Source organism: Typopeltis vanoorti, chromosome 13, assembly GCF_054136105.1.
Source record: "Typopeltis vanoorti isolate ZY-2024b chromosome 13, IOZ_Tvanoo_1.0, whole genome shotgun sequence".
In the NCBI taxonomy this organism is placed as follows: domain Eukaryota; kingdom Metazoa; phylum Arthropoda; class Arachnida; order Uropygi; family Thelyphonidae; genus Typopeltis; species Typopeltis vanoorti.
This window is the reverse complement of record NC_143561.1, coordinates 81,903,534-81,916,594: the sequence shown is the minus strand read 5'-3', so window position 1 is coordinate 81,916,594 and position 13,061 is coordinate 81,903,534. Positions and strand designations below refer to the sequence as shown.

Here is a 13,061-nt window from a genome sequence, read left to right as displayed (position 1 = left end):
GCCCAAGGCAAGATTTGAACCCACAACCTATTGATTGGAGAGCAGATATGCTACCCACTTGGCAAACAGGCCAGCCAATTTCTTACAAAATTAACAATTTCTCCAAAGTAAATGGAATAATAAACAAAACTTTAAGGCCAGCAAAAGTCACCCAAAAAAAAGTAGGTTAGGAATATATAATACTTTATCAAAACCAACATTATTATATATGGAGTGAATCATGGACAATAAGAGAAAGAGAGGGAGTAAAATCACTGCAGCAGAAAGGAAATATATGAGAACAGCAGGTTATACAAGACCAGATAAAAAGAGAAATGAAGACATACTGAAAGAACTAAACCAAACACCAATAAGAGAAACAATAAAAAAATACAGAACCAAATGGAAAGAGCATCTGATAGAATACCAGGGAAGATGATGATGAGATATAAACCAAATGGTCAAAGAAACAGAGGCAGACAAATGAAATGTTGGGCCGCGACTGAAACAGGCCCAACATTTCATTTGTCTGCCTCTGTTTCTTTGACCCTTTGGTTTATATCTCACTTACCTGGCTTAGATTCATGAAGGGAGGAAGAAGAAGAATTTCACACATAGTTTAAAAATAACTGTTTTTGAAGAAGCTTTTCTTTATAAATTATTAGCCTTATAACTAATACTAAGACAGATAGATTAATACTATATGTAGTATTCTCTGCATTGCCCTGATAATGCTTTAATTGCTCATGATCAAATAAGGCATAATCACAGCAATATAATCATGATGACATGCACATAATCATGTGCACTGCAAGCAGAATTTAAATGAACATTAGTAAAGGGTTTACTCCAACAACTTAATAGCGGATGAACTATATGCAAAAAAAAAAAAAAAAAAAAAAGAGCACACATTTTGTATACCTATTATTCTCATATCTGCTTACAAACCTAACATAGATTCAATCAGCCACATTAGTTATTTTAGCTAAAATATCTAATTTTAGCCAAAAATAGTTTATACATGATTTTCTAAACTAAGCAGAACTATTCTGATATTTCTAGTTATTATAGCTCACTTAGTTTGTTAAAGTGTTTGGCATTTCTTTACTCCTGATGAACCCTTGCATACTATATTAAATTGCATGTAATGAGTGCAGCGCACACATTAGTTATTATAGTTCTTTTGGTAAAATTCACTTTAAAAAAAAATAGAATTAAAAATAGAATTGCGAATGTGACATCATGCAGAACTTGAAAGTAGTGGGAGAAGAGGAGGAGGAACTGTTAGTAAGTGAACAGGGGGTATATGAGGAATTGAATAGACTTGATGTAAATAAGGCTGTGGGACTTGATGCTATTTCACCACGTAGCTTTTGTATATCTTTTCAACATGAGTCTCTCACTGGGTCAAGTTCCAAAAGAGTGGAAAGAGCATAAAATTGTTCCAATTCATAAGGGAGGTGATAAGAATAAGGCTTTGAATTATAGTTCATCCGCTATTCATCCGTTCATCCAGACCAGTCTGTGTGTCTGGAGTTGTGGTCAAGGTATTAGAGAAGTTAGTTAGGAATAAAGTTGAGAATTGGGTTGACAACAGAAAAATACCCTTTGGTGGCCAGCATGGATTTACTAAAGGAAAATCATGGTTTAGCAACCTGCTTACTTTTTATAATAAAGTGACAAATGCGTTGGATAAGGGTATTGCATATACAGTGGTATATTTAGATTTTGCAAAGGCGTTTGATAAATTGCCACATGACAAGCTGGTAATTAAATTGGAACGGATGGGGCTGAACAGTAGATTGGTTCACTGGATGGGAGATAGATTCAATCAGCCACATTAGTTATTTTAGCTAAAATATCTAATTTTAGCCAAAAATAGTTTATACATGATTTTCTAAACTAAGCAGAACTATTCTGATATTTCTAGTTATTATAGCTCACTTAGTTTGTTAAAGTGTTTGGCATTTCTTTACTCCTGATGAACCCTTGCATACTATATTAAATTGCATGTAATGAGTGCAGTGCACACATTAGTTATTATAGTTCTTTTGGTAAAATTCACTTTAAAAAAAAATAGAATTAAAAATAGAATTGCGAATGTGACATCATGCAGAACTTGAAAGTAGTGGGAGAAGAGGAGGAGGAACTGTTAGTAAGTGAACAGGGGGTATATGAGGAATTGAATAGACTTGATGTAAATAAGGCTGTGGGACTTGATGCTATTTCACCACGTAGCTTTTGTATATCTTTTCAACATGAGTCTCTCACTGGGTCAAGTTCCAAAAGAGTGGAAAGAGCATAAAATTGTTCCAATTCATAAGGGAGGTGATAAGAATAAGGCTTTGAATTATAGTTCATCCGCTATTCATCCGTTCATCCAGACCAGTCTGTGTGTCTGGAGTTGTGGTCAAGGTATTAGAGAAGTTAGTTAGGAATAAAGTTGAGAATTGGGTTGACAACAGAAAAATACCCTTTGGTGGCCAGCATGGATTTACTAAAGGAAAATCATGGTTTAGCAACCTGCTTACTTTTTATAATAAAGTGACAAATGCGTTGGATAAGGGTATTGCATATACAGTGGTATATTTAGATTTTGCAAAGGCGTTTGATAAATTGCCACATGACAAGCTGGTAATTAAATTGGAACGGATGGGGCTGAACAGTAGATTGGTTCACTGGATGGGAGATTGGTTGTCTGATAGGTATCAGCGAGTTGTCTATGGAGGAGCGATATCCCAGAAGAGGAAAGTTACTAGTGGTGTACCTCAAGGGTCTGTTTTGGGTCCATTGCTGTTTAATTTGTATGTAAATGATATCTGGAGAGGTCTGAATGGTGATGTGCAATTGTTTGCAGATGATGCAAAGTTGGGCAGAGCTATCAGGAGTAGTGTGGATGCTGTAGCTTTGCAAGAGGACTTGAATACACTGTCTGAATGGGTAAATAAGTGGGAATGTCAATTCAATGTCTCAAAGTGTAAGGTTTTGAAATTTGGGAAGCAGAGATGGGATGTAAAGTACACAGTCGGTGCGAATATCTTGGAAGAGGTAGAGGAAATGAGAGATCTGGGAGTGATTGTAGACAAGGACCTAAAATTTTGGGGACATGTTACTAAAATAGTGAAGACAACACAGCGGATAATGGGAATGATGCGGAGGATACTGACTTGTAGAAGTAAGGATGTTATGGTTCCTTTGTATAAGGCTTTGATTAGGCCACATATGGATTACTGTGCACAGATCTGGTCACCTGGTTTTCAAAAAGATGAAATTGCGTTGGAAAAAGTTCAGAGGCAATTGACTAAGGTGGTTTCTGGTCTCTGGAATGTAGAGTATGAAGACAGATTGACAAAATGCAATTTGCAGAAATTGGTGGATAGGAGGAGGAGGGGGGATATGATTGAGACATATAAGCTGTTGAGTGGTTATTACTAGATTAACGTCGGGGAGGTTTTGCACAGAATGGGTGAGGATAGCAGGAGAACAAGAGGTCATTCCTGGAAGTTGTATAAGGAGGGTGTGAGCAAGGGAGTGAGGAGCAGGTTTTTTGCATGGAGAGTGGTGAGTGATTGGAATGCTTTGCCCGAGAGTGTGGTGTGTGCAGAGACAGTGAATATATTTAAGGCACAGTATGATAAACTGTGTGTATAACAGTGGACCTCCCATGACGAGTCTTTGACTCCATGGAGGTTTTTATAGTAATAATAATAATAATAATAGTAAGTACAGCTCTGTAAAACACCTGAAAACTTTTCAAGAAACAGCTTGGTACATTTACAAGTCATTTTTACAAAGTTCAAAGAAATCAACTCCCGTGAAGGTTTGGAATTGAGTATTCCTTCTTCTACTGTTTGCAATGTGTATCAAAAAAATATTATAGCATAAGATAATATATCCACAAGATGCAAATTCTTTAGCATATTTGCTGAAATTGATAGATGTCTTCTTCTTCTTTTTTTTTTTTTTTTAATTTTTATTATTATTTTTTTAATCCACTATGATTACATCTGAGGTGGAGCTAATTTCCTTAACATGGTCATATTTTTATATGAAGCAACATTCAACATTTTAGGGGATGCTAATCAGATGACTGTTAAATTCAGAGTTCTAGTTTACTCACTGAATATCTAGACCATGAGAGAGAGAGGTTTCATAAAGTAAATGTTGTGTGCTTAGTTCTGGGCTTGTTTTTGCTTTTCTGAGAAAAGCAGAAATGGTTATTTATTTTATTTTATTTTATTTTTGAAATATATAAGAATATGATTTTTCAATCTGAGGACATCCTAACTGCCTGACAAACTTTTGACTTTCATTCTCCAGCCAGGTGGTTGGGTTAAAAAAAAAAAAAAAGGAAAGATCAATTTCTCATTCATATTTCCTAGCGTGGTTGGCTGAATGGTTAGCATGCCAGCTCTCCAGCCAACAGGCTGCAGGTTCAAATCCTGCCATGGACATGGATGTTTGTGATTGTCTTTAGGTAAAAGGTAAATTTCATTACATTATATTACTCAGTGTGAAACCACTGCCTTGCTTATTGGAAGCCTGAAGGAGATTGAAAAAGTTCCATGTTTGGTCTCTAGAGCAGGATTTCCTGACTATATAAATAATAAAATAAAAATAGAAACAAAAAATCCTCAGCCCACCCATGGTACAAAATGTACTATAGGTTTGCAACCTTTTGTGGGTGGGAACAACATAAAAAAAAAATCTTATAATTATGTCTTTGATGCTCTATAGATTTGGAGAGAGGGAAACAAAAAGGGAGAAAAAAAAGACCGTTATAGATGCTGGCTACCGACTTCACTCCAAGAATGTTGGAACATAAATTGCAAAAGCTACTCTACTTAATAGTTACCTAAATTCTCATTTCATGAGAATCAGTGGCTCATATTTTGCATATCCTAAAAGACATCAGGCTTACTATTCATTGCCCTGTGTGAGTCTACCATCCTGTCTACTGAAAGCCTAAAGAAAGAGTCTCATGTTTGGCTTCCAGAGCAAGTGCAGGATCCTCAGATTAATTAACCTCTAAGCCCACCCATGGTGTACTAATTTCTATAAGTTTTCAACCTTTCATAGGTAGGATTATCAAAACAACTCTCCCAATATTATATTTTAATAGCTACTTATTACAGTGGGGTAGACATGAAACTTGCGTAGATATTGTTGAGAGATTCCTCTGACATCCCTGTACATTTATATTTCTTATCATCATCACCATATCCTTAAATTGATCATAACACTGTTTGATACATAAATCAGTAGATTAATAGATTCATCTAAAATCTCACAGCATATGAATTACCCAAAATTTATATTTTAATAGCTACTTATTACAATGGGGTAGACATGAAACTTGCGTAGATATTGTTGAGAGATTCCTCTGACATCCCTGTACATTTACATTTCTTATCATCATCACCATATCCTTAAATTGATCATAACACTGTTTGATACATAAATCAGTAGATTAATAGATTCATCTAAAATCTCACAGCATATGAATTACCCAAAATTTTGCATACTGTAAAACGTTGAACTTTCTATAAAGATGTGATTGACGGCTACTGATTAAAATGAGATGAATGTGAATACACACAACTGTTGTAGTGAGAGCTACTTTAAGTTAGCCCTTTCATTAAAATTTAAAACACTGACATTCTTTTGTGGAAATCCTGTAATGTACCTATTATTTCTTTTCTTCAGCTTCTTAGCATACTATAAAAAAAATCACTCTCCCTCAAAGGGGGAAAAGGTACTAGTGTATAAGTTTAAAAAAAAAAAAACTTTAAAATGACTGTCTATCTTTTGCTCATTAACTTGTTATTTAATTTATCATTGGCTTACTGGTGTTTTGCAGTTTAATATGTTTCTTTGAAGTTATATTGGTTTAGATATTCCAACTGCTCATCTTTACTTTCGGTTCAGTTGATGAATAAATTTTCTTTACATCAAAATTGTTCTTGTTTCTCTTCTAAAACAGAAGAGAAACAAGAAAAATAATAGGTACAGAATTTGAAGCTTGAAAAAAAAATAATTTATTCTTTAACTTATTATAAAAATTAGGGCAGGTTTTTTCCCCACTTCTGCGAGTCATGAGCATAAAACTTCAAGAGAATTCAAACTTATCAGTAGTACCAAAGATAATGAAAAGGATCTCACTAAAATGTTCAGCACACACACACACACAAACATAAGTTTACTAATATTTATTGTGGGGCAGCAAACTTAACAATTAATTAATCAAAATGAAGATCATTGTTATACCAATGATCTTCATTTTGATCAAACATCAACATATCAAGTTTCTGTACTGCTGTTAGAGCAGTGTTATCCAGATAATCATAATGAATTTTCAGGTTTGAAAAGAAGACATTCGTACCTGTAAATGAACTATGTTATAACACAATTTGATATTCTATAACAGCCTTAAAAATTATTAAAGGAACACGTAAGACCACAGTAATAATGTTTTAATTAATAAAGGTACAGATATTTCTTACTAAAACTAATAGTACATCTTCAGTGTCACACAAACAGTTATAGGAAAATGGAATACAAGTAACGAACATTCGGTGGATCACCTATTAAAATACAATTGTTGCCACGTGCTAGGAAATGATAGAAAATAATAATTAATATTTAAGATAATTGTTTTTTTTATTGATTACATAAAATAAAAGTCTCCCAGATCTTCGAGAGAGAGAGACAATCATTTTGATTTAAATTTGGTCGGTGTAAAATAGCTTCACAACTTTCTTTAAAAAGGTGTTCGTATTTGAACCTGCATCTATGGAGGAGAATAGCTTTATCCCTCTGGATATTATGAGTAGTGTTAACACCGTGTTGTGCTAGACCAGACTTCTGAGGTTTGTTGTATTCAATATAATATTGATGTTCCTTATTTCTTTTTTTTCCACAGAACTGCCAGTTTGTCCAAAATAAGAAATATCGCATTCACATGGTATTTGGTAAATGCCAGCGCCAAAGATAGATGATAGTTTATCCTAGAAGGCAATAAAGAGGAAATTTTGTTGATAGGAACATACATGGGGAATCAATTTGTACTTTTTCAAAATTCTACCTATAGGTTCTGAGATTCCTGGAATGTAAGGGATTGGAATCTGCAGACTGTTGAAGAAACCTTAGGTATTGGAATATAAGATTCAATTATCTGCTGGATTTGATTGGGGTTGTAATTATTCGATTCCATTAACTTTTTAATGATGGAAAGTTCTTGTTGTAAGATTATACTGGAGAAGAGCGAACTTTATGTGCTCTATTAATTAGAGATTTAAGAATGCCAAATTTTTGAGATGTGTAGTGAGCAGACTTTTTATGAATGTATCTACCAGTAAATTAATTAAAAAGTTATTACTGTGGTCTTATGTGTTCCTTTAATAAAATTATACTATGCCACAGGTACCTCTAAAAATAAGCCTTAAAAATTATTTATACCAAGGCTTCAATAACATATTAATAACAGAATTATGTAAATTAATTTAAATGTCTTTATTTGTAATCTTTTCAGCTAAGTTTCATAGCCATTGTCAATACAATTATAGGAAAACACACAAAAAAAAAATCAAATTCAAAGCATGTGATATTATGTGCACTTATCAACTGCAGCAGAATGGCTGCCTATATTAATAGATATCCAAAATAAATTGTAATAAAATAATTTAGTTAATAAATTATTTTTAAATATAAACAATAAATTAATTACAAATTAAGGAACACATGAATGGTGAGTATTATTCAGCATATCTCAAAATTGAGAAAGTTTTAGACAATCATTTTTGTAGATTTGAGTTGTGAGTGTGTGTGTGTACTTTATAGCTTTGTTTTTACAGTTGTTCCAGAAGAAAATAACTTCTGTGTAACACTTTGATTTTGTTCCACTTAATCCTGTGTTTTGTAGTTAATGCATGGCTTGCTAAACTGGATTTGTGGGGTTCTTTAAGTGAAATGTATTCCTGATGTTCTTAAAGATGAATTTATGCAGAAGTCTGTCCATAATAACATAAGCTTGCAAACACATGGGATTCTGTAAATTCCAGGGTAAGAAACAGAAGGATATTTGTTGTTAGGAGAGATAAAGAAGGTATTAAGTTTGCAAACTGGATGGAAGGAGATTTGTAAGTCAACCTGTCGAAATAGTCTTGCTATTTTTTTTTTGAAATCTTTAACATATGGAATGCAAATTCTGGTCATTTCTTCTTGAGATAGGTTAAGACAATGGCCATAATTATTGATTATTTTATTGACAGTTTTTGTATTATAACCATTAGAGATAAAGGTAGTTCTGATTAGAAGAGAATCTGTAGATCATATTTTGTGAGCTCTGTCATGTAAAGATTGATTACACCATATTTTTAACAAGGATGATGATGTGAACTAGAATCAATATATTTACCAGTATGAGTTTTCTGTATACTGAGAACTGTAGACTGTCATTTGGTTGACATAGAATGAGAACATCCTGAAAAGGAAAACAATTGTTATCTTCTATTTCCAGGATAAATTTGATTCTTGGGTTTATTGAATTAATTTTTTCAAGAAATTTATGACTATTGAACAAGGAGGAGTTCCATACAGCAGTACATTTAATATTTACATATGCTGATTTTGTACTTCAATGGTTATTATTATTATTACCACCCCAAGACCTCATGGAGTCAAAGACTCATCTAGGAGGTCCTTTTATCACACATACAGCTCATCATACTGTGTTTTAAACACATTCAAACTCTTCAGTTTGAATGTGTTTTTCACATTCAAAAAACACCACATTCTGAGGCAAGGCATTCCAATCATTCACAACTCTGCATGAAAAAAACTATTTGTCTCTCACTCCCCTACTCACACCCTCTTTATACAGTTTCCAGGAATGACCTCTGGTTCTCCCCTCCCCCCATCTCCCACTATTCTCTGTAAAACGTCTCCAGCATTGATCCTATAACAACCCCTTACCAACTTGTAAGGTCTCTATCATATCTCCCCTCTTCCTCCTGTCCACCAGACTCTGCGAATTACATCTTCTCGATCTTTCCTCATACTCGATATTCCAGAGGTCAGACACTACCTTAGTAAGGATACGGTGTATATGCACTTTTATATATATATATATATATATAAATTTTAGCCATTTAAGTACAACCAATTATAGCCATTAAAGCACAAATCATCAGTCTGTGGCAAAGTGGATTATATTGATGTAATCAAAGATGGATCAGAAATTCAGTATGTGTTCAGTATTTGGCATCATTTTTGGCATTTGTAAGAGTGTAGAACCGATAGTCAGAAAGAATAGTTGCCACTCCCCCTCTCTCTCTCTCTCTCTCTCCCCCTCCCTGAAACATTATGAATGGTGGGTCATTTCTGTACTGCTATTGCAAATCCATAAATAAGCAAATAAATGACACTACAGACAGCATCCACAGGTGGTATGATGGAAAACAGAGGTGATGCCATGAGCAAAAAGGAAACATTCAAGTGTATAATTTGTTACAAGTTAGCAATAAAAACATTTGCAAACCTATCCAAGGGTTGTTTTCATTAGAACAGTGCAATAAATTCTCTAAGCAGCTAGCATGTGTAACAGCAGTGCCTACCATCACCAGATTTAACATTGCTGGATATAGCAACTCCCATGATGTCAAGAATTTCATGATTGATAAATGCAGATAGACCCAGTGGTTTGTCCTGCATGATAGAAGCCTAATTGGTCGATGTATTCCTCATTAATAATGTGAAAAGTATAAGCTGTTAGTGTGTTAAGAGATGTTCCACTGACATTTCTGTGTTCACTGATAAAGTAGATCATATTTTCTAATAATTTTCCCAATGATAATGGCATCTTCCAGTGCTTCATCCAAAAAAAAGGATATAAAATCCTACCGTGGTCAACACGGTACAATCTGATTGGAGGAACATTTGGACAATCTCATCATCCTCTCTGTTGGATAATTCATCAAACATTTATGGGATGAGACCTAACAGGTCATATTTTTGTATATTTGTTACCTCATGAAATCCAACATGTTATTAATTGGAATATTCATATAGCACACATCAGTGAGCATACATTATAATGCATACAGTAGGTAATGTCTTTCTGATAGAAATGTTTTAGATAAACTCATTTTTACAATATCTTTAAAATTTAAAATTACAAAAATTGTTGCAGTATTTTTCATAATTTTACTGTTTAGATTATTTTTTTGATTTTCTAGAATATAGTTTAATATGATTTATATATAATAAAAAGAGCAGTGAAAAGTTTTAAAAAAAAAGCAAAAAAACTAACCAGAGAGTGAGAATCTGAAGTATTATTTAACAAAATGTGGTGGAGAATAGGCTCCATTCTTATATAGCTAATAGATAAAAGTTGACTTGTTTACCAGCTTTCTCAAATCCATCAGCAGGACTCCATCATCATCACCAATACCACCAGTCTCCATTACTTGCCCTGTCAAAATGTAAGGATCGTGAAAAAGAAGCCCTATTGGCTTCTGCATTTGACCTAGTCCGTGATGGCCATTTGCGTAGATCAGGTTCACTAACCAATAACTGTGAAGATGCAGTAGTGATACCAAATCCTCCTGTTGCCTCAGGTATGAGCGCGTGATTGAGGAGATTGTGTGATTTTTAATATTTTTGTGTAGTATATTTTTGGCCCATCATTAAATGTTTTGAATTTTATGAGGATATATATATATATATATGTCAGACTTTTGTAATTATACCTATAATAATGTAAATGGCATACAACATCATAATCTGTTCATTTAAATTAAAAAAGGCTTAGGTCCTATAATTTTTTTACATTTCCTTATTCCTTTAACTGCTATCCAATCTTAAACTTAAAGATTGGTGTTATATGGTGTTATATATTGAAGTACATGGAGGTGATTAATTAGTACAAAGACTTTTCATCAAATTCCTGATATATATATATACCATGGTGGGGGAGGGGTTACAGAATATTATTGAAGTACTACATAAGAAGTATATATCATTAGTAACTTCCAAATCGAAAATTTTCCTTGAAATTAATACATTATCTGTCAGGACTTCAGTATTGTCAGATCTTAAATTTCAATCTTCTAAGCACTTCTTACTGTATCAGTCCTGGGTCTTTCTTCCTACCATCCTGGCATAAAATACTTGTTTTCTTTCCTCTCCCATTCTGTTCAAGTTGACTGTACCACTTTAGATTAGTTCTGCTAATACATTCTTGAATTATGCAGTGGGGTTACTGTAAACTTATTAGAAATGTTTTACAGTAACTACATGCATAATTCAGAAGGACTGATAAAGGGGTGAATTCCAGATGATTGGAGTAGAGCTCTCATAATATTGGATGAAATATCTATCACAACGCTGTCACTTGTTTCATTTAGCAATCTTTCAAGTCATTACTCCAGGCATGTTTATCTTCAGTTTTCATGTTGCATTATCATCTCTTGTTCTTTTTACAGTACTTTCTCTTTCATCCATTTCCTGCTCCAATTTGGATGGAGATATTCAGTTGTTTGCAGATGATGCAAAGTTGAGACGAACCATGAAGAAAGAGTAGAGAAGATGTTGTGGCCTTACAAGAAGACCTGAATAAATTGAATGATTGGGAATGGGGATGTGAGTTCAATGTTTCAAAATGTAAGGTTTTAAAATTTGGAAAACAAAAATGGGATGCAGAATTTATGTTTGGTGAGGATATATTGTTGGAGGTGGAGGAAATAAGAGATCTGGAGGTGATAGTGGATGAGGATCTGAAATTTAGGGGACACATAGCCAAAATTGTGAAGACAACACAAAGGCTTCTGGGAATGATGCGGAGGACACTGAATTGTAGAAGTAGGGAGATTCTTGTTCTGTTGTATAAGGCTTTGATTAGGCCACATGGATTATTGTGCCCAGATTTGGTCATGTGATTTTCAGAAGGACGAAGAGATGTTGGAAAGAGTCCAGAGGCGACTGATTAAGGTAGTTTAACCTCTGAATGTTGAGTACGAGAAAAGATTGAGAAGATGTAATTTGCAGAGTCTGGTGGACAGGAGTAAGAGAGGAGATATGATAGAGATCTACAAGTTAGTAAGGGGTTGTTATAGGATCAATGCTGGAGAAGTTCTACAGAAAATAGTGGAAGATCAGAGGAGAACCAGAGGTCATCCCTGGAAACCATATAAAGAGGATGTGAGTAGGGGATTGAGAAGCAGGTTTTTTTCATGCAGAGTTGTGAATAATTGGAATGCCTTGCCTGAGAGTGTGGTGTCTGCAGAAAATTTGAGTGTGGTGTCTGCAGAGAATTTGAGTGTGTTTAAAGCACAGTATGATGAGCTGTGTGTAATAAAAGGACCTCCTAGATGAGTCTTTAACTCCATGGGGTCTTGGGTAATAATAATAATAATTGCTAAGCTTTTTCAATAGCCTTCAAAATATTTTGCTACCTTCCTGATAAGGACATAGAAAATGTGTTCTTACTGCAACTTTTGTTTAGCTAGTTTTACATATTGCTTTGCATTCTTACATTATACTCTGTATTGCTATTCTATGAGCAAATGCCAACTTACTTGCCAGGAATTTTCAGTACACTCTCTTGTTTTCCTTTCAAATTCTTTTGGTTGAATAACATTTATATATTTGAGTCTACAGTTCACTTCTGAAAGCCACTGAACTTTGATTCTGTTTTAAAACGTTTTGCACACTTTTGTTTTCAGTATGAATTCAATTTGATCCTGTTTCAAATCCTTTCTATACTCTTGTGTCCTGAACCAGCATGAAGGATAATCAAGTGTCATTTTATTTCTTGTCTTCTCTCCATGTGAATTGGTACATGTATTTTGTGCATTATGTTGGAATATGGTGTGTTAATAATGAGTAGTCCATGTCTTAAATAGAAATCTAATAGGTACTTACCATTATTATTAGCTTTGCACTTTCTTGAAATTTTCCCAAAATATTTCTATATGTCAGGCAATCATTTTTAACTGTGCTGTTTAGATCTCCAAGGACCAACTTTTTCCTTCATCCTGGTAGCGTTCTCTGATGCCCCCAAATTTCCTCTGCTGCTTCTGTGG

The 13,061-nt window shown here is 34.1% G+C and overlaps 1 protein-coding gene across 1 annotated transcript in view; it reads left to right on the top strand.

The window, feature by feature from the left end:
• The window catches only part of LOC150100317 (centaurin-gamma-1A-like), a 418,649-nt gene that overhangs the window by 338,707 nt on the left and 66,881 nt on the right, over positions 1–13,061 (top strand). Inside the window, exon 12 of the mRNA XM_090402635.1 lies at positions 10,404–10,595. Coding sequence (XP_090258761.1) covers positions 10,404–10,595 — 192 coding nt within the window. The remainder of the gene's footprint in view (positions 1–10,403; positions 10,596–13,061) is intronic.